Source organism: Colletotrichum acutatum, assembly GCF_030867785.1.
Source record: "Colletotrichum acutatum strain CBS 112980 chromosome Unknown BDZ83scaffold_154, whole genome shotgun sequence".
Taxonomy (NCBI): domain Eukaryota; kingdom Fungi; phylum Ascomycota; class Sordariomycetes; order Glomerellales; family Glomerellaceae; genus Colletotrichum; species Colletotrichum acutatum.
In genome coordinates this window covers 1-27,287 of record NW_026849148.1, presented here as the reverse complement: position 1 = coordinate 27,287, position 27,287 = coordinate 1, and the positions used below count along the sequence as shown (strand labels likewise).

The 27,287-nt window shown below is 54.9% G+C and overlaps 7 protein-coding genes across 7 annotated transcripts; 1 reads left to right on the top strand and 6 right to left on the bottom strand.

Annotated features, from left to right (window-relative positions):
• Positions 1 to 158: 158 nt before the first annotated feature.
• Positions 159 to 905, bottom strand: BDZ83DRAFT_639132 (hype protein). Its single transcript, XM_060509405.1, has one exon. It carries the CDS (start codon positions 753 to 755, stop codon positions 372 to 374), a length of 384 nt encoding a protein of 127 aa, XP_060359226.1. The 5' UTR covers positions 756 to 905; the 3' UTR covers positions 159 to 371.
• A 566-nt stretch (positions 906 to 1,471) lies between these two features.
• Positions 1,472 to 2,843, bottom strand: BDZ83DRAFT_590459 (peroxidase; the record flags this gene model as incomplete). Its single annotated transcript, XM_060506341.1, has 3 exons — positions 1,472 to 1,711; positions 1,778 to 2,194; positions 2,265 to 2,843. 3 exons carry the CDS (start codon positions 2,841 to 2,843, stop codon positions 1,472 to 1,474), a joined length of 1,236 nt encoding a protein of 411 aa, XP_060359225.1.
• A 3,038-nt stretch (positions 2,844 to 5,881) lies between these two features.
• On the bottom strand, positions 5,882 to 11,311 carry BDZ83DRAFT_757185 (S1 RNA binding domain-containing protein; the record flags this gene model as incomplete). The annotated part of the gene is made up of 3 exons (XM_060514861.1): positions 5,882 to 6,415; positions 6,470 to 10,852; positions 10,904 to 11,311. 3 exons carry the CDS (start codon positions 11,309 to 11,311, stop codon positions 5,882 to 5,884), a joined length of 5,325 nt encoding a protein of 1,774 aa, XP_060359224.1.
• Positions 11,312 to 11,911: 600 nt separating this feature from the next.
• On the top strand, positions 11,912 to 14,766 carry BDZ83DRAFT_590494 (uncharacterized protein; the record flags this gene model as incomplete). Its single annotated transcript, XM_060506343.1, has 4 exons — positions 11,912 to 12,124; positions 12,188 to 13,931; positions 13,993 to 14,272; positions 14,328 to 14,766. 4 exons carry the CDS (start codon positions 11,912 to 11,914, stop codon positions 14,764 to 14,766), a joined length of 2,676 nt encoding a protein of 891 aa, XP_060359223.1.
• A 713-nt stretch (positions 14,767 to 15,479) lies between these two features.
• On the bottom strand, positions 15,480 to 17,225 carry BDZ83DRAFT_757183 (insulinase; the record flags this gene model as incomplete). Its single annotated transcript, XM_060514860.1, has 1 exon — positions 15,480 to 17,225. One exon carries the CDS (start codon positions 17,223 to 17,225, stop codon positions 15,480 to 15,482), a length of 1,746 nt encoding a protein of 581 aa, XP_060359222.1.
• Positions 17,226 to 18,120: 895 nt separating this feature from the next.
• On the bottom strand, positions 18,121 to 20,104 carry BDZ83DRAFT_723743 (uncharacterized protein; the record flags this gene model as incomplete). The annotated part of the gene is given in 4 exon segments (XM_060512594.1): positions 18,121 to 18,765; positions 18,832 to 18,925; positions 18,977 to 19,240; positions 19,251 to 20,104. The coding sequence occupies 4 exon segments, from the start codon at positions 20,102 to 20,104 to the stop codon at positions 18,121 to 18,123; spliced, it is 1,857 nt and encodes a 618-aa protein (XP_060359221.1).
• Positions 20,105 to 26,326: 6,222 nt separating this feature from the next.
• BDZ83DRAFT_107847 (uncharacterized protein) lies at positions 26,327 to 27,287 on the bottom strand. The gene is made up of 3 exons (XM_060501064.1): positions 27,083 to 27,287; positions 26,866 to 26,947; positions 26,327 to 26,708 (listed from the first exon to the last, which is right to left on the bottom strand). The coding sequence occupies exons 1-3, from the start codon at positions 27,235 to 27,237 to the stop codon at positions 26,457 to 26,459; spliced, it is 489 nt and encodes a 162-aa protein (XP_060359220.1). The 5' UTR covers positions 27,238 to 27,287; the 3' UTR covers positions 26,327 to 26,456.

Sequence of the window (27,287 nt, the reverse complement as noted above, 5' to 3'; positions counted from 1 at the left end):
GATCTTTTTTCATATTTAGCATCGATAGAATTGAGTTGCAGTCATGTCTTCATACAGAAAACTATCTACATGCCCGCAGCATATGTAGGACACGGCACTGGGTTATGGCAAAGCTCAACGAAATACGCGTATTTTTGCGCACTCAATTCAGGGTATGGAGGCGTTTTGCAGAAGCAGTCAAGACCGTTCTCCTCGTCCCGGAACTAAAGGCATAAAAAAAGAGGCAAGAAGAAAAGGATTAATGGAGCTGCTGCGGAGGTTTTAGTAGCTGTGTCGACGTAAGCGGCAGAACAAATTGCCGACATCATCCTCGCAGAAGATATGACCTCATTAAGGATACAGCGTCCTCTCAGAGATAGGATCTCATTGCCTCAGTCCTCCCTTCGCGTCTCAAACGCGTCCCCGATCCTCATAATCTTAAGCCTCTCCCAGTCCAGAAACTGCGCATTATCCTTCCGCAACCTCTCTTCAACCTCCCCAGAGTTGGTCACATCGAAGAACGCTTGCGCCGCCTCTTCGTTCTTGAATCCAATTTCCACCACAGCATCAGGCTCCTCTCCAGTGCTTTTCCCGATGAGAACGGTTGGCTCGTCCTTCGACGACCGCTCAATGTACCGTCTCGAGTGCAGTGAGGGGAAGCGGGAGCCGGTGAGTTCTCGGGTGAGGGGTATGTGTATGTATTCATAATGATCTCTGAACTCGGCGTGTGTAATATCTGTTTTGCGGTATAGGAAGAGGACCAGGCGATAGTCCATTTTGCCGAATTCCTTCTTGGGGGTTGAAGGACGAATCGGCCCAGTGAGGCGGCTTTCAGAGTGGATGTACGGGTGTGACCTATTCGAGGTTGAGCTCCAAGGGCGATGAGTTTCTGTCGAAGACTTAGTAGGCGGGGTGAGAGATGTCTTTCGACGGCTTTGAAAGTTTAAAACAACGTCTATGTCACACAGTACACTCAGGAGTTCAGCTTGTTCTCGGTCCGAACACTGTCAGGTCCGAAGACCCACTGGAGTTTGTCGATGCGCAGCTGAAAAGATAATTTTCGACATCCACGACCACAACTTCCTGGATAATGATTTATATTCTCCTTAATCATCTGTCATTCCAACAGCTTACTTCTGTTTGACGCCTCGTCGAGCTGACAGATATTTGCACCGTGGTCACTGCTCTGCCACGAGTCGCTCGAGCAATAAGCTTTCCAGGCATCCGAGTCAGTGGTCGATGCACAATCCCGACATCGTAGTTCTGCTATCAAACATTTCCGCAACTTTTGAAAAGATTGCATTATAAATACTGCTGAATTTGAATTATTATATGATATGTGAGGTCGTCAGACGACGCTCGATTTATACAAATGGTTGACTGGGACCTGGTACCAAAACTCCGAATCTGGTGACATACAACGCCCATATTAACTTTCCAAGCCCGATCTACTTATACCAATGCCATTACTTTAAAGACAAACCACAAATGTTTAGTTGCGGTTATTCACAGGAGGAACCTCAACAGAAGCAGGCTCGCCCTTCTGGAGATCTTCGGCGACCTTCTTAGCAGCGCCCTTGTTGCCGACGCTGTTGAGCCACTTGTCAAGCTTGTACTGATCGACGGCGCGGAAGCCGTTCACAGCAGGAGGCAGAACCTTGGTGCACTCAGTGAGCTGGTTGATGTTGTTGACGCCTAGAAGGGAGAGACGGATGTATTCACGAGCATAGTCCTGTTGAGCAAGTCATGTTAGCACCTTGCTTTCAGTGCGCAAGTTATGGAAAGGAATTCATCTTACCTCGTTCCAGTGGTTCTGTCCACCAGGGCCAGCAAACTCCTTGAACTCCTTGGCCGTCTCGGGGTGCTGGGAGATGGCAATGTCACTGGGGAACTTGAAGACACGGGGCGGCGAGTTGGAGCTGAGCGTCTCCTTGTAGTAGAGCACGTCCCAGACGCCGGGTGTGCTGTCCTGGGGGTCGCCGGCGCGGGTGGTGTTGACAAAGTTCTGCTGGCTGGTGGTGTGCGCGCCGAGCAGGGCGACGAGGCCGTGCGGACCGATAGTCTTGTCGCGGAAGAGCTGGATGAGCTGGTCGGCGGGCTGGAAGGGGCTCGGGAGGAGGCCGCCGGGGGAGCCGTTGGCGCTGTCCTTGCGGCCGACGTAGGACTTGATGCGCGGGCCGAGTGGGCAGACTACGGTTGCGACGTTTGCGCCCATCTATTTGGTACATTTGGTTAGCATCCATTGAAATAGATTCCGGTGTTGATTCAGCATTGCGAAAACCTACCTGGATGAAGTCACCCATGCCAATGTCCCAGCCCATGCCCTTGTACTTGCCGTACAGCTCCTGGAACTTGACAGCAATCTCCTGCAAACCACGGTTCTCGAAGCGGTCGATCTCGCCGGGGGCAAGCAGGATGCTACCGTCGGCGCCGCCGCCCTGAGACGCCGTAGCCTTGGACCACGTCCCGGCATCGTGGAAGCCGAGGCGGACAGCGGCACGGGCCAGACCTGTGCAGCGGCCCGACTTGCCGGCCATGAACTGGTACATGTCGTCGGCGACGTAGCGCCAGACGCAGCAGGTGTCCTTTTTGCACTTGTCTGAGGTCAGGTCGGGGACTTTGCTGTAGCGGTCATTGGACTCCGGGTCGCCTTTGCCCTGGAGCATCCTCTTGATGTCCTTGCCGACAGGGGTGAGGTCCTTGTCCTTGAGGGTGACAAGGTCGCCGAGGAGCTCGTTGGAGTCGCCGGCGTCGCTCTTGCGGGCCATGATTTCGGCCATTTGCTCGCCCATGCCTGGGTAGGCCATGGTCCCTGGGAGGGAGACCAGGGCCAGGGAGGTGGCTAGGACTGATGTGAGATGCATGATGATGATAATAGTAGTAGTTTATCGACAGAAGCGAATGTGCTGGATTAGAAGATGAATGTAAGTCGAAACAGCGAATGACAATGACACTAACGGTCGTCGGAAAGAAGGGAAAGGGAGAGAGAAGGAAATGACCCGATGAGGAGGAGATCATGTTGGAGATGGAAGCCGGATATCATGGCCTTATATCATCTTCATTCCTTTCTTGGCAGAGAGCCATCCATCACAGCATGGTCTACCAGAACTAGGCTTGTCCAGCTTTCTTCCATGAGGCTCCCGGACGTTTACTCTCTCCAAAAGGAGACTCGTCTTCTTAGCGTGCATGGCTCCTTCGGGACAAGCCCTCTGGTGTCTGAGTCTAAACAGATACCGACAACCTCTAGTCAGATCTCACGACACGAGTAGCTCGATGCCTCGGATCCCGGGTACCTAATGTCAACTCTCCAGAAGCCTGCCTGCTGTGCCAGCTTGGTCCGGTGGCGTGTGATACTCAGCCCTTTGGAAAGAGGATCGAGGGAACAGAAAAGCATGCCACCCCGGACTTGAAGACGGGACAACGAAGGAACAAGAAACACGGTGCCTAGCATCGTTTGGGCCTAGCTTTGGACCCCGGGCAGCCCATCAGTGATCACCACCGCACCGTCCGCCGGCATCAGCAGATATTTCTCGATAATCATTCGCCGAAAAGGCCGGACGGTCTGACGGCCCATGGGAGGGAACCAGAGGTCTGGAATAAGGGCACCCATGCACCGGAGCTGTAATGCACGCTAAGCCGGCTCTAACAATAGACTCACATACATGTGGCATATGGGAAATGCATCTACAGATGCGGTGCGCCCCACCCCGAGGTGTAAGTCCGTGGTCCCCGCGTCCACCGGCCGTGTCACGGTGCGCAGACTCGCCGGTGACAGGGGTTGATTCTTCGTATTGCATGCCACTAGGCATAATGGGAAACGCCATGCCAAGAGCGACGGCGGGGGATTGGACGGTGAGCGTTTAAGCTTCTTGCGTTGGTATACGGCGCCAAAACAAAAGAGACAGAGCTAGATCGCCAGGGCAAAGGGGACCCTTCCTTGTACTGCGTGCTCTGGAAGAGCTAAGAGAAAGGAAGAAACAAGCTTGAAGAGAAAGAATGTTGTTTGTGAAAGCCGTCAGACCATGGCAGAAACAAGCCAGACACGACAGTTGGACAGACAGACCCGAGAGGCCGTTGCCTAGGCTGCGATGGGCGGTGCGTCGCGACTCGCGTGGCGCCGTCCGCTGGGCCAAGATCAACAGCTTGTTGGACTTTGTTCCCCAAGGCCGCTCGGTGTCGTCGTCTCGCTCTCGCCCATTCATGCATTCTCTTTTTCCGCTTGACGCTATTGAGCGCCGCAAATGCGCTGGCAGGTTCTGTCTGCAGTTCCTTCATTCTTACCTTTACCTTTCTCCTGATTGGGATGTGGGCCCTGAAGAGGCGATATCCGATGTTGGTTGGTGGACCGACCGCTCGGATGAAAATGTCAGTTCTGCACATATACGAGCATCTGCAAGTCGCCCATCGCTATATGCTGAATACCCCTCTCTCTCTCCCTCACTGACTGGGTGAGAGAGATTGAGCACTGAGCAGATTGAGGCGCCTGAGAGTCTGTGTTTCTTCCCTTCTCGCCCGAGTTGTTGGCCTGGTGCGACCCGCGCCACGAGGGAATCGCAGCCTACCTCCAACGCACCCAGCGCAGAAGCTTCCGTATCACGGTGCCCTATGCTTGTTCAACCTCTGCTGCGGTCCTGCGAAGGATCAAGCACGACTTCGGACGAGCCTCCATGCCTCCATATCGCGAGCCTTGTTGACGCAGGTACCGCTGCTGGCCCAACGTTAGCTTGTTTGACTTGCGTTCGTTTCTATGCCGACCCGGTCTCGAGTCTTTCTGTACTTCAACCCAACCAGGGACGAGAGAGAGCTGTCTTCTTTCGGAAGGATTCGTTTACGAGGGGACTCTCAAACGCCGTAGCGATGAAAGTCGACATTCATGCGAACCATGGGATCCAGGGTTGTTCGGATGGATGAAGTCTGGCCAGGTTCGTCAGAAGACATGGGAGGAGGGGAAAGAAATGTGAGAGTCCCAATCGGGCTTGACCTATTTTCAGCTGTGGCGCACGGCAATCCAGCCGCACCGTTTCCTGCTGACTTTGCCTTCACCTTATTACCTAAGGTCAGAGAAGGTCACTCACTCATCTTGAGTCGCCGCCCTCTTCTGGACTCATTCGCTCACGTCTTCTCTTTCGTCTTCAGCCTACGGAGTGAGATAAGCTTACTTTTTTGACCCCAAGAATTAATCCTGCAGAGTGCTGCATATACTGAGATGCGCTGGGAATCTAGCTATTGGGACGCGTTGGCTTGGCTGCAGACGCAGCTCGAGATGCTGTGTCGCCGAATCATGAAGACCTACTAAGCCCCCCTTTTCTCACTGCCAAGCCTGCTACTATTGATCTTGCTAACTCGTTAGAGAGAATGAGTTCAGCTGTCTGAAAGTCTCTTGACAGACAGTTGGCAATTGGGAGACCAAAGGCAAAATCTTTTACGAATGGTGAGAGGGAAGTTTCGGGTCACATTAGACTTCTAGACTTAGAGACCTTCTTCTGGGTCGCATTCGTCGGCATTTGGAGAATGAAGCAAAGACACCCTTAACCCCAGCGTCGATCCCAGGCAAGTTGCATCCTTCTTTTACCCAACCCATGAAGCTAGGCTGCATTTGGTCAATGCAAAGTAGGTGAGTTACAGGTGACGGTCAGCATCGGTGTCAGGAGCCAAGCACGCCGGGCCATACATGCAATCTTGGGTTGGCAGCTTTCAGGTCAGGTCAGGACATAGTCATATTATCCTATTCGTACTGTTATTGACACATAGAAAAAAAAAGAGCTGCTCAGTCTAGCCAAGTACAAACAAGGGGGGGTTGACCAATGAGTTGGAGCCCCCCATGCAAATAATTTTTCATTACCAACCAAAAACTTTTCCTTTTTTTCGATTCGATGACATATCCGGGAATCTTCAGCTTTCTTCACTCCTCATCGTCCTCCTCAGCAGCAGCCCCCTTCTTGGCCTTCGCCGCGGCAACCCACTCCTGCGCCTTGGCCATCACCTTGTCCCTGCCCTTGGGGCTGATCTTCTCCTCCCAGTCAGCCCACCTCTTGAACCACTTCATCGCCTTCTTGGGCTTCAGGCCCTTGGCCTTGGTGCCCCTCTCGAACACGTCCCGGATCGCTGTGGCGTCCGGCTCGGCGGCCGCGATCTCGAGGTCAGCCAGCTGGTTCCACAGGTCGAACCGCTTCGGCCACGTCGCGAGGATCGTCTCGAACGTCGTGCGGCCGCGCTCCGCATCGCCGTTGGGCGACTTGAACTCGAGGGCGCCAAAGGAGGCCATCAGCTGTGCTGTGTGACGCTCCTCGAGGGCTTGGGTCGCGCGGGGTAGGAGGGCACGCGCGCGGTCGGGCTCGTTCATCGTCACGTGGAGGAAGTGGGCGTAGTTCTCCCAGACCTTTGGTGACTTTGACTTGAACTTGGCGACCAGTGATTGGAAGACATCATCCGCTTGCTGTGTGGATGCGTTAGTAATGATTGATGGCAATGAAGTATTTGAACGGCTTACCTTGAGCTTTCCGGACTGAATGTAGATGCTGGCCAGACGCTCGTGAACCTGCTGCTCGTCGTTGTACTGGCAGGCGCGCTTGAAGACCTCCTCGGTGGAAGCCTTGGTGCCATAAGCAACCTCCAAGTTGAGGTAGGCGATCCAGACGTTGAGCTTCTCGGTCTGCTCCCGGATGTTGATCGTCTTGATGGCCCGTTCAGCAGTCTCACGAGCCTTGGACAACTCGCTGACCTTCATCTGCAAAGCCATGTACTCGATCCACAGCTGGGATGAGTCGGGCTGACCCAGCAGGAGACGTTCATAATCGGTGGCGGTTTGCGGTCCGTGGGCATCAAGATCGGCTGTACGGTCAATCTGGATCTCGCCACCCTTCTTCTTCTCCTTCTTTTCTGTCGCCTTTGACTTCTTTGACTTGGCCTTTGACTCGTTTTCTGAGTCGTCAAACGCGTCGCCAGTCCAGTCGTACTTGCCAGAGCTGAGACTCTTGCTAGCCGTCGCATCTTCGTCCATATCCACATCGCTGTCCTCATCCTCCTCTTCGTCACCGTCTTCGTACTCTTCGTCTTCCTCATCAGACTCCTCGTAGTTATCGGTACCACTGATGGTGAGTTGAGCGCCGCCATCTCCCATCTCAACGTCAGAGTCCTCATCGCTCTCGAGATCCGCACCTCCGTCGACGTCCTCCATGTCGCTGTCCTCGTCGAAATAGCTAGGCTTAAGACCGAATGTGATGCGTCTCTTCTCCTCGTCTACTGAGAGAATCTTGGCCTTGACCACATCGCCCTCAGTGTAAAGCTTACGGGCATCCTCAACAGGCTTCTCTGCCATCTGACTGCGATGGCACAGACCACTGACGTTCATGGAGTTGTCGACAACGATGAAAGCACCAAACTCTTCGACTTTGCGGACCTTTCCGGTGACAATTTGGCCCTCCTTGACGTCCTTGTACGTCACAGGGGGCGTGTAATCGTTCTCAACCACGGAAGCCTTGAGACTAAGTTCGACTTGGCTGGTAGCGGCGTCGACCTTGATCACTCGGCCCTTCACTAGTTGATCGACTTGGAAGTTGCCCTTCCAGTCCTTGATGTAACGATCAGACAAGTTGCCAATTTTGACCAAAGCAGAGACGGTACCGCCAAGTTGCACGAAGACACCCTTGTCAGTCACATTCTTTACAAAACCACGGATAATGTCTCCAGAGGCGATCTGAGACACCCTGGTGATTTCGCGATCTGCGACAGGAGATGTGGAGCTGAGGATGCGGGAGGGTCTGGTTGATAACCTGAGTCTCTTGTCGCTCTTGTCGACCTCCACCACCGAGACGCGAATGATTTCGCCCTTGTTGTACTTGAGAGTGTTGGCTTGATCGTAGTCATCGCAAAGATCGACCAAGTGAACCGGTCCAGAAACAGACTCGCTAAGCTTGATCATGACAGAGCGGTCGTTGATCTTGGTCACTCTACCGGGGAGGGCCACGTTCTTCTTGAGAGAGTCCCAAGTAACCTCAGTAGAGCCGCTGGATGATCGAGCTGACAGGTCTAGGTGCCCCTTCTCAGCATCGACCGAGACCACACGAACCTTGAGAGCAGAACCAATGGGGAAGTGCTTCTCGAGATTGCCAGCGTGAGAGAGGTCGTCGGAAACGTCCATGATGCCGATTCTGCCGCGAACAGTGGGTGAGATGTTGACCCACAAGCAGTTCTTACCGTGGTTGTTCACAAAGGCGACGTGGGAAGAGCCAACCTTGATGCTATCGTAGGATAGAAGTTCGACCTCCTCGGTCTCCAGGTCGCTCTTCTTGGCAGAGAATTCGATGACGGAGTGTGTGGAGCGGTGGGAGAAAGGCAGGAAGCGGTAGTTCTTGGAGTCATGAATGCCGATAGCACGCACGCGGATGATCTCGTTCGCCTTGACCTTCTGCAAGGGGTTCTTGCGGTTGGTGATGTCCTCCAACTTGTCGAAGAACTGTGAAACGTCGATACGGCCCTGAATGTTGTCGGCAACCCTAACGTTCAGCTGCGTGTTCTTGACGGACATGACCTGGGCATTGAGAATAGTGCCAAGCGCGACATCGTCGAGTGTCTTGATGCTGTCGTCGACAGAGTTCACGGCGGACTCTGATACCGTGGGAGCAGGCTCATCAGCCGAGGCTGGCGCAACAATAATGCGGTTCTGCTCAGGGTTGGAGGACACAATCTTGACCTCGATGCTCTGGTGCTTGCGCATGCCGAATGCCTCCTTGTCTTGCACATCCTTCGGCAACTTGCTCTTGGGGAGGATGGCGGTGACATTGCCACCAAACTGGACGTAAACAGCATGAGGGCCAATCTCCCGGACGTAGGCGGGCGCAACGGCACCGGGAATCGCATCCTCGACGCTTGTCAGAAGCTTGCCGTTCTTGCTGGCTTCGATGAAGCTGGGCTTTTGGGTAAGGATAACAGCACGCCTGAGTTCGTTCTTGTCCAAGACCATGAGATCCGTAAGAGTGTTGCCGACATTAATGCGCTTGAGAGCGGCCTGGGTCTTGCTGGCAGACTTATCCGAGAGGTGGCCGGTGCGGATGATGGCCTTGAGACCACTCTCCTCAAGATCAACGTAGACCTCATCTTCCGTCTTCTGGCTGACCTTGGCAGAGACGATGTCGCCAACCTTCAGTGCCTTGAGCGCAGCCTGCTTGTCGAGACCAAAAGCTGAGGGATCCTTGCACGAAACAATCATCCTGCGGTCCTCGGGGGTCACGCTGAGGACGTGAACACTGACAACCTGGCCGGCACGGAAGTGATCTCTAGGATCCTTGATGTAGGCCTCGCTCATCTGTGACACTGGCAGGAATCCTCTGACACCGCCAAAGAACTCGAGCTGGGCACCGGCAGAGCCGATCTCTGTGATTGTTCCCGGGGATTGCAGACCAACTTCGACCTCCTCGAGATTCTTGATGATCGGCGCTTCCGAGTTGACCAAAGTCTTCTTCAAGGTAAGGCGGAGCTGGCGCTTTCGCGGACGCACCGAGAGCACTCTCGCCTTGACGGTGGCTCCCTCCCTGAACTTCTTCTCGGGGTGCTGGAGCTTGACATCGGCGAAATGTGATTCATGTACGTAACCACTGATGCCCTCGGCCAGCTTCACGATCAAGCCACTGATGCCGTTCTCACCGATAATGACCTTCTCTATCTTGCCAGAAACGACCTCTCCAACGGGAACATCCTCGAGGCGGATGAAGGGCTGGTCAAGGATGGTCTGCTCAAATGACAGCAGGAACATGGCATCCAGAGGGCTGTATCCGACGACTCTTCCGCGGTGTGTTGAGCCAACCTTGTGAGGCCCACTGCCTTCATACAGTGCGTCGACTTTGCCGTCTTTCACGCGAGAAATGTGAACAAAACCGGAGATGCCAGGAACGCCAGTGTCGACGTAGAGACCGATCTCAGGCTCGACATGGCGCACAGTGCACTCCTCCACAAACGAAGCAATGGGGAGCAGGTCAAGGGGAGCCTTGGCTCTGCTGCCTTTGCCGGATGACTTGGGCTGCAAAGAGACGATGTGCGGCAGTAGAGACATACCGAGCTTGGGCTCTCGCGCGGCAGGGAAGTTGCAAATAATTCTGGCCTTGACGCGGCTGCCCACCTTATATTTGGCTTCCAAGTCGACACCATCGGGACCAACACCTGAGTGAATCAAATCGGCGGTAACCGGCAAGTGGCCAAGGAGCTTTCCCTGCAGACCTCTGCTAGTCACCTCGGTGAGCAGAACGTCGGCCAAGGAACCGGGCAAGAAAGAGTTGATTGTCGGAGCGCTCGACGCCACGAGGGAGGTGTTGCCCAGTTTCAGAGGATCGGTCGATAGCTGGACAATGATGCCTGTAACGGCCTTCACGACGCACAGGCAGACGGCGCCTGGTCGCAAGCTAGCCTCATCCATGTCAGGACCGACTTCCTTCTTAGCCAAGAAACCCTTCAGATCGCCCTCAATACCCAAGTCCATCTCGTAACCATGATCCTGGACGCTGGTGACAGATGCCATGAGGGTTGTGTATCCGACGACTTCGTCACTGGAAATACCAGTGTTGGCATCGGTAGGCCGGAGGGAAAGCTCGATGCGGCGCTTGGGCTTGCCGGTGCCGGACTCGTCTGCGGTCGACAGAACATGTGCGCGAACGTACTGGCCGACCTTGAACATGGACTTGAGGTCAATGCCCTCGTCGTCTTCGTCCTCGTCGTCGTCTTCGCTCTCGTCGGCGGCGTCTTTCTCGAGCTTGGAGTTAATCGTATCCGAGATCGCAGCGATCGAGACAGTTCCTGTAAGGTTGTTCGGCAGCGCGATTGTTAGTTGGACCGGGTCGATGTGGCTAATCTGACCAAGCACCAAAGAGCCCTTCACCAATCGCTTTTTACGGTGTTAGCTACGTTTACTCCAATGGAGACAGGAATGCCATACCTTGAAGTTGAGACCCTCAATCTTGACTGCATCTTCATCTCTTGCAGGCTTCGTATCCTTGGTATCCTTTGCTTTCCTCCTCTTCTCCTTCTTTGCCTTTCCCTTCACATTTGTGTCGAACAATTCGGCCTCTTCCTTTGCGGCGTCTGCCTTTGCCTCCATGGTAATCTGCTTCTGTTCGAGGGGTGTAAGGACACTGCCGCCTCCACGCGGGAACAAAGGCTCGTCCTCCTTGAGCAGCGCTGAGACTGCGGGAGCTCGAGGCGCAGGAGCATCTTCAGTCCTCTTCTTGTCCGCCTTGTCCTTGCTGGGAGTATCGCGCTTCGAGGGCCGGGACACCTTGGAGGCCTTTGCCGATTTTGATGGAGGAGTACCCCCGGGGGCATCCTTTCGCTTGAGAGAGCTCATGGTTGTGTTTGTGCCCGAAAATCAGCTGCAATTGCTTGCAACAGTCCTGGACTCGATATTGAGATCGGAGAGGAAGGGAAAAAAAAAAAGGCCCAGGAACCTTTCTTGCGACTACTCCACTCAAAACATTTTTTTCGCCTATGGACGCGGGATGCAAGGTGATAACGATAACGATAAGACAAAATGGCTTATCGGGTTCTCCACCAGAAAGTGGGCGGCTGCAGGTGGGCGCTGGGGGAAATGGTCATCATTGAAAGCCGAGGTGGCGGCCACCGAGCAGCTGGCGAGACTAAGGTACGTTATCTAATCAGCAGGGTGTCATTTGGAGGGGTTGGCCGTCTGCACCTGCCGCCAGACCACCCGACCCAAAGTACCTACTACAAAGAGTACCTTAATAGCGCCAGGTTGCGCCTGGACACAGATCCCAGGTCGCCCGCCAAACGTGGGCGCCACCATCCCAGGCAACTCATTCAACAACAACGGCCAGTTGCTCTCATTTCCTACCAGCCTCCAACACTGATTTCTCATAACGAATATGCGGCAGATTGACTTTCAACCTGCTCGCCCGATTTTCCCCCGCGACTAAACCTTTCCTCCGCCATGTCTCCTCGAAAGCGCCAGCGTACCACTCCATCTGCGCCGAGCTCATCGAGTCCACCGCCTGCGGCAATTGCCCCTGCGATCCCAACGTCGGCTACGTCACAGGTCACAGCCGTCTCAGAACCCGCGAACCGCCCGACGCGAGAGATGCCTCTGATGAGGGACAGAAGCGGCAGCGAGACGAAGAACAAACCACAGAACTCACAGAAACAGGTAGGTTCTTCATTATAGTGCACTGCAGGTTATTGGGGCGCAAAGATTAATTCCAAGATGCAGGTTCGCAAGGCGCGAAGTTGGTACGGCTCTTGGCCACGCGTCCCAAAAACTTCCGCATCGACCCAACTGGCACGAGAAACCATTTTCGGAGGCACTTCGAAGCCCTCCAGTACCCCCGATTTTCGAAGATTCGACACCAAAAAGAGTATTGATTCGGCGAGTTTCGACGGCCCGGTCGATTCGTCAGCATCATTACCACAGATACCTGAGGACGGAGCTGCGACGCCGGAAGGAGACTCAACGATCAAGAAGGAAGGCGGTGGTGCTAAAGCGCAGGCTCCATCGACGGAGAGTAGTAAAGCAGTAGAGGGAACACCGGCGAAAGCCGACGATACAAGCAAGACGATAGAAGAGCCTCAAGCGCAAGGCGTCGAGCCACCGGCTACAGCATCAGGCTGGTTTGGGTGGCTAGCACGGGCCCCAGCAACAGAAACACAGTCATTCACGCCGGTCGAAGAGACACCAAAGGAGGCAGATCCTGTACCAGAGCCAGAGCCAGAACCCCAACCTGCACCACCAGCCGAGACACCAGCCCCTGAGGCGTCGGTGGAAAATCAAGACCCAAACCCGCCCTCATCGACAAACTCTTGGTTTGGTTTCTGGTACTCGAACGCTCCTGCGACAGAGAACCCTCCAGACTCAGACACACCGAAGCCCAACGATAGCACCGAGATACCAAAGGCTCCTGAGGAGCCGGTGAAGCAGCCCGAAGACGTGACTATGGAGGACGCACCACCACCGAAGCCAGAGCCTGCCAAGACACCCTCAGCCGGTTCTACTTGGGCATTCTGGTCTAGAGACACACGTCCGAAGGCTGAGGGAAGTAAAAACCAGACAGCGACAGCGCAGCCAGAGTCAGGCGAGCTTGCGGTTATTGGCCAGGGGTCAGAAGCGCACCCAGAGCATACGGGGATCAGTGTCGAACAATCGCAGTCAGACCAAGCAACGAAAGACGGGAAGAATGCCAAGACCACTAAAGATGCAAAGTCGTCCAAAAGTACCAAGGTAGGTAACGCGTCAGCACCATCAACATTTGGAAGGAAGAGTAAGAGAAACCGTCCTCAGTCGATGGACCTGGACATACCATCTAGGCCAGGGACACCAAATCGGCCGGAATCGGTGGCCTCATCGAAGGCTTCTTTGGCGGAAACGACACCCAAAGAACCACCCCTGAAACCAGGCACACCAAAGGCTAGCCCAAGCCAAGAAACACTTTCGAAAGCAATACCTGCGAATCTGCTCTTACCATCGTTTGGGAGTACCTATCGGATGAAAGACAACCCATCCATCATCAAACAAATTACCTCCTTGTTGCTTCGCACGCAGCAGCCCCCGGCGAATCATGTTTATAAGGTAAAGGAAACGCCAAAGATCAAGAAAGCTATCGCGATTGGCGTACACGGACTCTTCCCGGCGATGTATCTGAGACCCATGGTCGGCCAACCGACAGGGACATCATTGCGCTTCGCAAATCTTGGCGCCGAAGCCATCAGGAGATGGACCGATGCCCATGGATGCCCCGACTGCGAAATCGAAAAGGTCGCTTTGGAGGGTGACGGGAAGATTGCGGACAGAGTGGACAACTTGTGGAAGCTTCTTCTTAACTGGATTGAGCACATTCGCAATGCTGATCTCATTCTGGTCGCCAGTCACTCTCAAGGTGTGCCTGTAGGAGTCATGCTGCTGGCGAAGTTGATAGATCTGGGCATAATAACGAATGCCAAAATCGGCGTTTGCGCAATGGGTAAGTCATTGAAGGCATTTTCCAGACAGCCCGCTTTAAGAATGACAACTGACGTCCACAGCCGGAGTCTCGTTGGGTCCGTTCCCAGACTACAAGTCGAGTATGGGAATTCTCATGGGAGCCGCCAACGAGTTGTGGGAATTCTCAAACCCAGACAGCGAAATTTCCAAGAGATACGAGCACTCGCTCAAAGAAGTCCTGAAGTACGGCGCAAGAATCACATATATCGGCAGCATTGACGACCAGCTCGTGCCTATGGAGTCAGCTATCTATTCACCAGCATCTCACCCCTACATCTACCGCGCTGTATTCATCGACGGCCGCATCCACGCGCCAGATTTGTGAGCGGATTCGCTACCCCTGCATTCCATACGCACCACTAACACATTCATACAGCATCGCCCACCTTGTCGGTTTCGCCCTCAAACTCCGCAACCTAGGTGTCTCAGACCATGGACTGATAAGAGAACTCTCCACCCCGCTCGCAGGCAGCCTTTACTCGGGCGAAGGCCACTCGCGCCTCTACTACGACGACCAGGTCTACGACCTCGCGCTCACACACGCCCTCGAGACGTCTGACGTCCGCCCCAACGTGCCCGCTACCGTCGCCCATCGCCGCGACTCGACGGGTGCCGGAGCCGGCGCTTCTGTCGCGAACCCGAACCCGTATCACCTGCCGTGGATCATGCGCGGCCTGCTGGAGGAGGACTTCGTTCGTACCGAGCTGTCGTCTGAGACGGAGGAGCTGCTGCGGCAATTTGATGAGTGGAAGCCTGTTACGAAGGCGCTCAAGGATGTAAAGTATCGGCTTGAGGCGATTCGGTTGAAGCTTTGAGGGCGATGGCGTAACTTGAGCATACCTCTCCGCGCTTCATGGGACCAGGACAGAGCTTCATCTCAACGCCATCACCCATTTCTCATCCTTTTTTTTTTCTTTGTCTCTTTGTGGGAGGAGTTTAGCGGCTACAGCTTGATGGGATGGATTCACTGGCGTTTCTTGTCTTTGGGGAAGGAAGACGAATACCTAGACTAAACATACACTACAACTATTACACGATCCTCGGGTGTTTTTACCCTACTACGACACAGGACAGATATTACAATGTACACAAATTCAATACACTATTCAAACACCTTCACATGCCATGAACTCCTTTGCTTGCTACTCCAGTAAATAGTGCACAAGACATTATCATCTGGTTTGATATCTGCGGTTGAATGAAAAGGGGATATTTTTTTCTACAAAGCTGCTGCTACGAGGACACAAAATGTGTCTTTGGAGGAAAGCCCCCTTTTTGTTTCGATAATTGCCCAGTCAGCCATTAAATACTTTTACACTTCACCCTACACAACCCTTCCCGACTCGTCGAGTGCTCTTCTGTCTCTTTTCTCTTCTATGATACAAATCATGGCCGCTTCCTGTGCCATCTCTCTATCCCAACACAGCCCGCGATCGCTACAATCTATCGAGACAACATCCCTAGCCGAGCCAGCTTTCCCGTCGCTCAGCGTTATCCTACGCGTGCCTCTGAACAAAGCACACCTCTCTTACCGCTTCCCCAATTGCCAGTCGTAAATTGTATTCTGAATCGCCTCCCACTCAATAGTGTGCGTGCTAATACCATGCGCCTGCGCCTCCTGCAACACAACCGTCGGCGCCCCGCTGCCCTTGCCGGGGTTCTCGACCAGCCCGCCGACGACAATACGCGCCACGCGGCGGAGGTCCTCGACTGTCAACGCCTCAATCTTGCGACACATGTCCGTGACGGGAATCTTGCGCCCGTGGACCTGCACCTGCCTACCGAGATCCTCGAGCTCCACCATACGGCTCTCGAGGTTCATGAGCAAGCTCGAGCGGAGCTGGTTCTTGGCGCGGTTGACCTCCGCCGCCTTGAGAGCCGAGAATCCCGTGTCGAGGGTGAGGGCGCGGAGCTCGCGGCACATTACGTCGAGCATGCTCGCCGTACGGCCGGGGATGCAGCTGGCGGAGATGCCAAAGAGGCCGGAGTCGGTATAGGAGTGGTTGAAGGCAACGCAGGATTCCACCCAGCCGTGTTGGTTGAGGACGTTTGTGTAGAGGCGGGAGTACATTCCCTTGCCGGGACCGCCGGCGGAGAAAGAGCCGCCGCCGCCGAGAAGCGTTTGCAGGGTCGCGAGAGCGTAGATGTCGTCCGAGGAGATGGGGAGGCCCTCGAAGGCGAGGTGGATGTGAGTGAAGGTCGGGAGGTTCGGGTTCAGGGACGGGGGTTGGGGCGGGAGGGAGAGGAAGCCGCCGGTGTAGTGGGCTGGTGAGTTGATGCCGTAGAGCTGCGATGTGCTGCTGTTCTGGACGGAGGCGTTGGTTGGTGCTGAAGTGGAGAGGTTTTTGAAGAAGGGTACTTTGGAGAGGAGCTTTGAGGGTTGTTGGACGGGAGAGGAAGAGGCGGAGGCGGATGAGGATGTGTCTGTGGATTCCGAGGCCGCGGAGCCGATGGAGGTCTCTGAACCTGTCCTTGAGAGTGTGGGCTCTTGGTAGGAGGGCTGCATGTCGCCAAAGTAGTGCTCCGCCAGCTTGACCGCCTCTGTGTGCTCAACACCCGCGAACGCAACGACGATGCGCTCAGGACGGTAGAACAAATCTCTGTACCGCTTGATCGTCTCCCTCGAGATGCTGCCGAGACGCTCCTCAGGACACAGTAGGGGGTTGCCTAGGGTGTTGTCCTTGAAGGCAGCCGTGTGGACGAGCTCCGGCAGAATAAGCTCCGGCTTGCTCCAAATCTCCTTGATCTCGTACTCGGCGGTGCCAAGTTGCTCAAGCACCTCGTCCTCTGTAAGCTTCGGGTCGCGAATCGTCTCGGCGAGCAGCCCAATTGTAGTCGGCACGGCGCCGTTGAACGTCGCCGCCTGGTACATCATGCTCTCCCTTGAGCTCGCGCACTGAATGTTACCGCCGAGGGCCTCGACGGACTCGAGCATGTCGTCTGCACTGCGGCTGCCCGTTGACTTGAAGGCCAACCTGTCCATAATGTGACTAACGCCCCGCAGGCCAGCATCCTCGTACCGGGAGCCAGCATCAACGTAGACGCCTACGCCGGAGAAGGAGCCCGGTAGCGCTTCAGAGGCAACGCGCAGGCCATTTGGGAGGGTTGTGATGGCATCGAGGTCTGTCGGCTCTTTCGGGATGGCTTCGATGATCGTCGCGAGTCCCCGGCGGGAAGAGGGAGTAGAGATAGAGGGGCGGAAGCTGGTAGTAAGACGGGGGGTTGTGGAAGCGACCGCGCGCCGCGGGAGGCGCGTCGCCAATGATCGAAGCATCGTGTGTGAGATCTGTGATATGTGCTTCGGATGATCGGTCGAAGTGTGTGCGATCAATGGTGGTCCCTGGCGGTTGTTGGTTGATGGTGCACAATGGCGAGGCTATGGAAAAGTTCGGTGCTCACGGGAGTTGACGCATCCAATTCTTGGTGCTGCTTATCGCCTTATCGTCCCGGTACTGTCGGTCTTTGTGGGGTACCGCACTCAGCCAATCAGATGGCAGACGATGCATCTATCAAAGAGACGTCATTTGGGAGCAGCGCCGCTCGTATTCCGCGAATTGTGTCGTCTCATGGCTCGGAGATCTCGTAAGCACCGCTCAAAACACAGTCCAACCCATTGAAAAACACTTCCCCAAGTTTACTAGCCAAGTCATTAACATGCGACTGGCACCAAATTGTAATCAACAAGAGGATTATAATCCAGTCCCCCATTGCAACGTTTTGTATCGATAAGGCGAGTTTTAAGGCTCGCCAATCCTGTATTAGAAGAATGCTATGAATCCATCTCCTGGCTTGCGAATCTCCCTGATTCATGTAGAAGCCGCTGTCGTAACCGAAGTAGAAAATGCCAGCCCTTTCATTGAGCCCGCCTCCGTAAACCTAGTCGAGAAGTAACACCATAGCTCTGTTTCGCTATGGTTTGCATACAGCGATCCACAATGCAGTCAAACGCCATACACCATTCCACGCCTTCGCTCATGCAACTTATTCGCTCAATCCTGCGCAACAGGTAACACATTTCTCCTTTCCTTCTCTCGCCGTCTTCGTAGTTGGCGCGCACGTTTCCGTGAGGGTGCGTCACTCTATGCCTGGGGGACAAAACTTGACCTATGCTTTAGGCCGGTAGTTTGACGTCTCCCTACCATGCCTCTGCGTAAACGTCTGTACCGGCTCTACCGGTCAACTTCCATTTCGGCGGCGGCATCAAGACTTCGCATTCCGCTGGACGCCTCGGCAGCACGACGCCCTGCACTGCCGTCAAAGACCCATGGACCAGCATCGTTACGCGGGGTTATAGGGCCTTCAGTAGCGTTGACCAAGTGATTACCAATGGGCGAGGGAGTTCGGGTATCTCGGCCGCTTCGCGGTGCAGTTGTCTGGGCCACGCCGACTGCTGGGATCGGAACAGGGGGGATGGATGTATGGGGTGCGACAGTCCTCGGCGCTGCTTCTGGAGCTTCGGCGACGGTTCTTGCACGGTCCAAGGCCACCGTGAAATCGTCCATGGCATCATCATCGGTGCCGATTTCAGGGAGCTGAGGCCTCGAGCTGACAACGGCTGCGGGAGCTGCCAAGGGCGCAATCGGGACAGCCGGTGTCTCCTTGTCCTCCTGCTTTTGTTGTTTTTGTTCAGGCTCCTCGTCTTCCTCCATTTGCTCCCAATCCTCCTCCGGATCCTCAATATCCGCTTCGAGGTCGGCGGCCATGCGGCAGTTAGGGCAAACAAAGATGGGGTATTGGGGAGAATTTAGTAGAGACCGGATGCATTTGAAGTGCCAGGTATGTGAGCAAGGCGCCACGAACAAGCACTGGCAGGGCTAGGAGACAATTAGCTTGCTTGCCCTCAAGGAATGTGGGGATCCGTTCGCACAGCGGCTACATACCGCGATAGAGTTGAGACAAATTGAGCAGTCCTGCGTCGAGGAATTCGCCGAGTTGGCTGCGGTCATGTTCCGCAATCGCTTGTGCGTCGCCATGCTGCATGATGTAAGCGCCAGGGCGGATACGGTCGAAATTGGGTCAACTTACTTGAACGTGTTCAACTTGTTCTGCCAGCCTCTGTTCAGCTCCAGCCTCATCTTGACGCAGCGGAAGATCATTTCCTCGCCGCCTTTGAAATCTATGCCGAGCTGCACGATATCGCCATCGTTGACGGGAAATGGTTTGGATTCCGTTCCTGGAGGGCTGAGTCGAATGTGGTTGAGGAAGGTGCCTGACGAGCTCTTGACATCCTTGATGTACCATTTACCTTCGTCATACCAAAATTCGCAATGGCGGCGACTGACAACTTTGCTCTTGAAACCAACGGGCGCGGCCGAAGGAGTGTTTGGGGATGCTGGGCTGGTTGTCTCGCTCTGAGTAGCGGCCGACCCTGATGATGTCGCCATTCGAGGGCAACGTTCTCGAGACTGGAGGGAAGGTCAGGCTGGGACGTGTCGCACGGGGGTCATAGTAGGCAGAAAATCGGATCGAAGGTAGATTTTCGGGCGCGGGGGAGGCTGCGACAGGGGCGTCGCCCGTAGTAGAGGCGCGTGCTCTCGTCATGTTCGCGGCTCCAGCGTCGTTGGTCGACTGTGGCTGCTGGTCAGATTGCTGCCGGATGTGGCTGTTGGTGCTGCCGCTGGCAATGACGTCGTCGAGAATAGAGGGGAGCGCATCCACTGGCGGGCGCTCGACGGCAGGCGAAGAGGGCGTGGTGGAAGCCCTGTTGGCGGAGGAGGTTGACGATGATGGTGACTCCTGTAGTGAGGCGACGAGCGACAGAGGGTTCAGATGGGCGTCGGTGTCGGAGCGACGAGGGGTTGAAGTAGGCGAATAGCTGAGGGAACGCTGCAGACCGGGGGTTGGGCGACCAGAACCAGGACGACTGTTGTGGTGGTTTTGATTTTGAGTTTGAGTTTGGGTCTGAGAGTGCGGGCTGGTGCCGGTGTTGTGGTGAAAGTGTGAGTGGGCGGCGACGTGGGAATGCGAGTTTGATGTTGGAGAGTTGGAGCCCTGGCTACTATGTTCTCGGGACAAAATATGATTTTGAGTGTAGCTGCGGAGATAACTGAGGCCTCTCAGGCGACTGGATCGTGTTGAGGGTGAAGCGGGATTGGTGACAGACGTCGGCACGGGGCCCACGGTCGGTGGCGATGCGACTGGTTGTGTAAACATTTGCGCCTCGAGGGGGGGAGGGGAGCCTGGGAGGAAAAGAAGAATGGGTGGTGTTTGTTAGGCTAGACGTGACTGTTTTTGGCGGTGGGTGCAATAAGCAGTAGTGGCCGCCGCAGGGTTAGAATCCGTCTGGAAATCAGGCGGTAGTGTCGCAATGGTGCCGGCTCTCGACTCGTGGGTTTCGGCTGGCGGTCTGGCTGACTAGCTGGCTGAATCACTGGGCGTCGGCGGACTTGTCTGAGTGACCTATTTTGCTTGGTTTTTTGTCTTTTCCCTGTCCCTTGGAGAATGGGATTGTGGATTGCCTTGTTGGGGGTGTCTCTCTTGGGGTGCAAGTAGAGAGTGAGGGCGTCAAAGAGGTTATGGGAAGAATGTGGTGAAGGGGTGGAATAAGAGAGAGAGAGAGGGAAGGGAGAGGGAGTGGAGGAAGTCTAGACGGCTTGTGTTTGCTTGGAATGTCGCTGGATCCTGTCTAGAAAGCAAGCTTCGGTGTTGGTACTCTCTTCTGCTCTGTATGCCGAGTTCCTGTCTGTCAAGGCGTGGGCCAGCGAGGCAAGGCGAGGTTGGACAGAGGGACCAAAGGGACGAGAACGACCAAGGAGGAATCGTCGAGACAGGAGGGAGATGGGAGGTTAGGTCCGAGAGTAAGAGATGAGAGAGATGAGTGGTATTATGGACCAAGAAAAGCAGATTACGCCCGGGATCAGAAAAAAGGCCTGGGGAAGACGGTTTTTTTAGTCTGGACGACAGAAAGTTGCAAGTGAAGGATGCTTGAATGTCTGTGGTGCTCGGCTGGATTGGGGAAAGGGTCAGTATTTCGGCTTTGGAGCCAAGAAGGACGGGCGTCGACTTCTTCTTGTTCCTCGTCGTAATCGTCAGTGTCAGTCCCAGTTGGGTCAAGTGGCTAAGGAAGAGCCCGGACAGCCAGATGGACTAGGCGTGAAAGCAGTGCGCCGCGGCCGTGGACGGTGAGGTTGGACGAAAGAAAGAGGCCAGGCCAAAGAAAAGGTACTTGTGGTGGTCCTGGATGGAAGTACCTTGGCAGGGCACGATGGGGGGCGGGAGACACGAGACGACTAGTTTTAGGTGTATCCGTACTGTGGACTCTAGGTAAGGTAAGGTCAGGTAGGCTCTACGGATAGAGTGCTTCGTACAGAGGACCGTACCTTAGGTGGGACGCAAGCTAAAGAAGAGAAGAATTGGTCTCGATGCTGGGCTGGCGATGAAGCAAGGGCCTCAAGGACAGGGCAGTTGGGCAGTGGGAGCTGGAACTGGTACGAAGTCACGGAAGTGTAATCGTCCAGGTCAGGTACTTGGACGTAAAGAGAACAAGTCGGGGTCCAGCCCAGTCGGTCAGCTTTTCGTTGGCGCGCGTGCCACTTAATTTTTCTTTTTCCCTCTTCACCCTCTCCCGTCTGCTCCTGCTTGAAGGCAGAGGGGGGGATGGGGGCGTTTATGGGGACAATGACGACGTCTGGACTTCTGGCAAGCAACCGCAACAGACACACGACCAGGGTGAGGGGACCCGTATTGGTGTGGCAGTTGCCGTATGGTAGGGATTGAGCCTTGAGATGTGCGTGTGTTCTCGTCTTTCTGGGCCGGGAATGGCAGGGGACGTTGTTGATAGTGTTACGGCGTTGCCTTTGGTTTAGGGCCGGACAGAAGACTGGCTAGAGGGAGTGAGGGGACGTAGAGGCGAGCCAGGGCCAGGGGTGCAAGGGAAAGGATCCAATGCGCCTGGATATGCTTGCTGCAAGCGTGTGGGTTGGCCGGGATATCCAGTGGATGCGGATGGGTACGCAGTAGTGTAGGTACGCTATTATTCGTGCCTACGAATACAGATGGACGTCGGTGTGGCACACATGGAGTTGCTCATGGGAAGAAATGCCGTGACCGACGACGTCGATGATGTCTAATGATAATACAGCGATGAGGCCGCGTTGCTGCCAGTTCATGACCCGTTGTCTCTCTCCTCTCCCGCCGGTTGAGTGTTCAAGTTGGAACAGATCAAAAGCACATGCGGGCCGCTACCGGAGGGATGGGTGTCGAAATAGTCGTCTCGGATTCTGCATGCGCCTTGAGGCGGGCGGTCAAATCGGTTTTTGAATCGGGAGATGCGCGGCTGCCATGTACAGAATGGTTAGAAGAAGCAACGAGAACGGCGGAGCACAGACACACGGCAGGGTCATTTGGGTTGGGGGTCTCAGTGTCAAGCCCAGCGGCAGCCCAGCTCCAGGAAGCTGGATCAAAGCTGGATCGAAGTCCCGTCATCGGAAGGGAACAAGATGGTCGGAGAAGTCAGACCGGATGCGTCGTCAGTCATCTGGAAAGTTGAGTACCTACCGGTAAAGTGAGGTAGGTGTTGAGGCATTGGGAGTTGGGTGGGATGCTTGAATGGAAGAGACGGAAGGAAGATTAACGAAGCATCGGAGATACACCGGCCCCATCAGTGAAGGGCGGCGGAAAGATCTGGGAATCTGAGATGAAGTGGTGGAAAGTCCGCCCAAGCGTACCTGCCTTCACTTACGCAGTAGGTAGCACGGGACGCCCTCGCACCTTCTTCATCCCAAAGTGCCTTTTGGCTTTCTCGATCGTCGACCACCGGGACCACTCAGAGTTGGACAAGGCAGGTGCTCTGTCTCGCCTTCTTTCCGCGGAAGCACGGGGCTGCAACACGAGACGAGAGACACTTTGGCACTCAATGGAAGGTGCTATCCATACACGCCATACTAAGGTAAGGCAGTCGGGCAGGTACCGGTGTGAAGGCAGGAAGGAGCACAGGAGGTGTCTGCATCTGCGCGATGGCCAATGCTTCAGATCCCAGGAAGTGAGGCAGGCACGATCATCTCAAAAGAGCATCCGCGACCAGAGTGCACGGCACTGGCCAGGAGATGAATCACCATCTGCAAAGCCTCTGCCAGTTCTCACTTTACCTCATCGCTGCTCATCAAGATCAGGGCATCTCACGATCTTTTCTCTGAGCTTGTCATCATTCATGGAGACCTTAATGCAAGGCAAACACAATGGCATTTATGATGCTAGGTGTCTCGAGGTAATTAGTAAAGGAGTGAGTGAAAAAGGGGGTCGGCAACGTCCGAGCAGTTACTAAGACCGCATTACGACACCTTCCCGCAATGCTCCATGAACACGATCCATCGTGACTGGTACCTGCCTTGGTCCAATACGACGGCGATTCCCGCCTAAGGTAGCCTAACAGCAACCGTACGGCGTACGATTAGACACTTTGCAAGTTTCCCCATCAGATGCAGACATCAGAGCAGACATCGGCAGAGAAAAGAACGCGCCATGTTATTTCCGGCCTTCCCGTCGCCTACCGTCATCTCTCCACCAAAAAAGAGGGAGTGAAAACATAGTCTCCATCAGCTTCATGTCCATCAACCTTGGAATAACGGCACAACAGGGCCACCACCAGCCTCCTGAACCGCAAAAATTGGATATGACAAAGTCAGCTCACTTCTTCACCTTGCTCCAACTCACATTCCTCGCGGCCTAACTACAGAAGACGGCTGCAGTATTTGGATACCTCATAATCCACTTCGCCCACTTCTTTAAACCCGCGCCGTCCACAGCACCACTGCACCGCTGTCACGGACGGGAATGATTTGACATGCAGCCGACCAGCATATCGCCGGCCGATTCGCTGGGTTTCTCTGCATTCTGCACCCGCGTCCGCAGACTCTTGAGTGACCTCTCCACCAAGAGCACCGCGTGAGTGGTTTGAGGTCCTTTGGCTTGTCCCTCGTCCTCAAGCTGCAGGCTTCCTATGGTTAGATACGCCGCACGCGAGAGACAATGGCGAACCATTTTCTCAGGGGGCTGTTCGCGCTAACGCAATCACCAGATTAGCGGCCATCCAGCTCCCTAGCTCCCTGAATAGACCCTTCGACCCTCCGTTGAGGGTTGCGTCCGACGAGTCCAAGGCCATCGGCTTTGCCAAGGTTACCTTACCTAACCGAGAGGATTAAGGTACTTTGCTCGTCCTGCATCTCGAGTACCTCCTTCGCCCACGATAGGAGGCAGGGAACCTCAGGCCCACCGAAAGGCACCGAGGCGTGTGACCGAGAACCCCCGCCACCTCCGTCCGTCACTCTCTTGCTCCCATGCCGTCCCTTCACTTCGGCCGCTATGGTGATTGGGTCAGGAAATCTTCCCCCGCCGGAAGTCCATCAGAAGGCTGGGAATCCCACCCCGATACTGTGGCGCCCCCCAGCACAAGGATCTCATTGCAAGTGTTCGCTGTGCCCAAGGCAAATCACAACTTCACGGCACCACAGCTCCCTGCTTGTCTTGATCGATGGTCGTTTCATCACAGACTTTCTCCAACATGGATGAAAGCTGAATGACGATGTGGGAGTTGAACCCGCCATACTCAAGAATGCGGTCCCTCTGCCACTGACTCGTCCGGTCCGTCATCCGCTGTCCCGAGCCTCATCCGACTCACCACCACCATAACGCTTGCGACACTGCGAAAACAAAAGCAAACTCTGGGACATGTCCATTCCGTTCCGCCTAACCTCTCAACACCAGATGCCAACTGTCTTGGCGGGACTAGAACCATGATTAAGAACTTTTCTAGAAGGCCGAGAGCTCATCAGGAACACGGATCCGAACCCGATACTGCCTGCTGAACCAAAGAGCGAATTTCCGCTGGTCGCCTCGCCTTGCCTCGCCACCCTGAGTCGGCTTCCTCCTTGTCGTGAGGAGGCTTTGCCAAGACCATTCATTGGCGGCAGACGCCTCAACTCATGCGCCCTCCGATTCTTCTCCGGGGCCGAGCCCGCTGTGGACCCCAATTCCGTCCGCCTTTACCTACAGCTCGCTCTTTGTAGAAACCTATTCCCGGACGGCTGCTTTCAGCACTGTGACTGTTATGCAATTCCCATATTCTAGTCGCCTTCGTCTCATCTTGGCCAAATGCAGGCTCAGCGCATGCCCAGAGATGAGGATCTAGATCCGCCTTTCCCAGCATCTCGGTTACAGTGGTCAGCGCTTGACGTCGCTTGCTCAAGGAGACGCCACACGCCAATGATCTGTTGCAATCAGCACATCTTACGTCCTGGGCACACGTAGGTATTGGGCCACTAACACTGCTGATGGCCCAAAAAAGTCAGCCAAAGTTGACTCGGGGCTGTTTTTCCTTGCCCTCCATCACCAGTCACTAGGGCGTTACAGAACGAAACTTAGTATTCACTGTCAGCCACCCACTGGCATTCGCGGTATTCATCTCTGCGTAAAGACGAACCTGCTTCAACCGATTTTTCGCTCATGCTTTGTCGCTCCCGAGCAAACATGTTCAGAAAAAACCTTTTGCGCATAGCATGGCATATCGGACCGTCGTCGCCCCCATGCTCCATCAATCCTCCGAGATGGTGTCCCCCAGAACCTAATACCTGATTCAAGAAGACCTCCCGCCAGAGCCGCCCTAGGTTCAACCTAGAACATCGCCCTCTGCATTGCTCCCTTGTGTCCCATCTGAGACCACGGCCCCTGGCTCGTCGCCTTATTCCACATATGCAATCTCACTGCCAAAAGGGGCGTTTGTTCCTAGGACCAAAATCCAATTGTTTGCCCTTCGACAAACTGACATTCAAAAGCAAACAGCATCAAACCTCATCCGCAGCGCTATCTTAGCTCGCGAGCACCCGTCGTCGAACCCTGGAGCCTGTGTCGGCGTGGCGGTCTCCCGTGGTTCACCCACGTGTAGATCAATCTGTCACGCGACCTCTTCATGCCCTCTCTTCACTTGCTCTTGCAACACCTGCCAGACAAGTTGGATTTGCTGAGCGTCTCGAGACTTCGAACTATGTTAGACGTCTGCCAAGCCAAGCTGTATCCGGAAGCAATCGTCAAAGAATCGATGTTAGCCTGTCAGACAGCTAGACGATCCGGCACATTTGGTAGACTAGGGCTTGGCATGGCCTGAGTTTTCCCTTTGGCATAATCGGCCGTGAAGACTTCGACAAAGCTAGAAATCACGTTACGCGCACGCACGTCCTGGCCCTGGGGAAATCCTAGTTCCCGACCAGCCGGTGGGCAAGCGTACCCCGGATCGACGACGACCCCCATTCCCATATGTACATCGCCTCAAACGCAAACTCTCAAGGAAGAGCTCCTCATCTTCGACAGCAGCCGCGGAGCATCACCTTAATTCTGGTCAGATTACGTATGGTATGGTAAGGAGGGAGATCAAAACACCGACGACAACCCCTTTTAACCCTGGCACCCCGCGCCCCCCCCCCCCTCTCCTTCGTCTGATCTCATCATCTTCGTCCTCGAAGAAAGCGTCAAATGCTTCGCCTACCTCGCCTTCGCAAAAAAACAATCGCCAGCCTCACTTCTTGAAAACCGCGGCTCCGAGCTTCTCAATCTCCCGCCCCTCCTGCGTTCCCCGTCCCGCCGCCTCGAGGAGCCTACCCCACGCCTCGGCGTCCTTGAGCTTCACCGCCTCCTCCGCCGCCTTGACCCGCATCCCGCACTTTTCGTACATGGTAATGGTCGTTCCCGGTTCCAGTCCCGTGCACTTTGGCACAAAGACCGCCGCCAGCCGCGGGTTACCCGCCTGCAGCATGAAGTTGTAAAACGGCTGCGCTCGGAGGTTAGCTGGTTTTCCTTTCCGTCATTCGGTTTACAGTAAATTGTAATTCCGACGTGTCCACGGAGAACAGCGGTACGCCGAACACGCGGGTTTCTTCATGGTTTTGTGACAGTGTGTAGTCGATTGTTCGTGAAGGAAAGCTTACCTCCCACCCAATCGGGCTTTTTCTCGTCTTTGCGAGCTCTTCAATCTCGTTCCAGTCTCGCTTTGCAACCAGGGCGCGTAGTCTATTATGAAGAAGAAGGTGGGGGTTAGCAGTCGTGTGATACCTCTCCGTCTTGGCAACGGAATAGAGAGGGGTTGACGGATAGACTAGAAGCCGTGGAGGAACAAGGACACGAAGGAAGAAAGAAATTACTAACCTGAGCCACCACGCAACCTTCTCTGGTACCTTGAACTCGCTCTGGATCTTTGTCGCACGTTTGTGGTACCCTAGCCGAATAAGCTTAAACATGGTCTCGTTGACGCTGAGCCCCGTGAAGGTATCGGTCAGGTCGCGGTCAAAGGCCTCCTGCATCTTGAGCAGCGTCTGCGCCTCCTTGAGAGCGTGCACCTCGAACGACGCCT

What these genes read in the sequence shown, in the direction of transcription:
- BDZ83DRAFT_107847 (XM_060501064.1), bottom strand. Translation starts at nt 27,237, where the DNA reads ATGCAGGAGGCCTTTGACCGCGACCTGACCGATACCTTCACGGGGCTC. An exon ending in AAGGTTGCGTGGTGGCTCAG is followed by an intron (nt 26,948 to 27,082) that starts GTTAGTAATTTC and finishes TCTTCATAATAG; the next exon opens with ACTACGCGCCCTGGTTGCAA. An exon ending in AAAGCCCGATTGGGTGGGAG is followed by an intron (nt 26,709 to 26,865) that starts GTAAGCTTTCCT and finishes CTCCGAGCGCAG; the next exon opens with CCGTTTTACAACTTCATGCT.
- BDZ83DRAFT_639132 (XM_060509405.1), bottom strand. Translation starts at nt 755, where the DNA reads ATGGACTATCGCCTGGTCCTCTTCCTATACCGCAAAACAGATATTACA.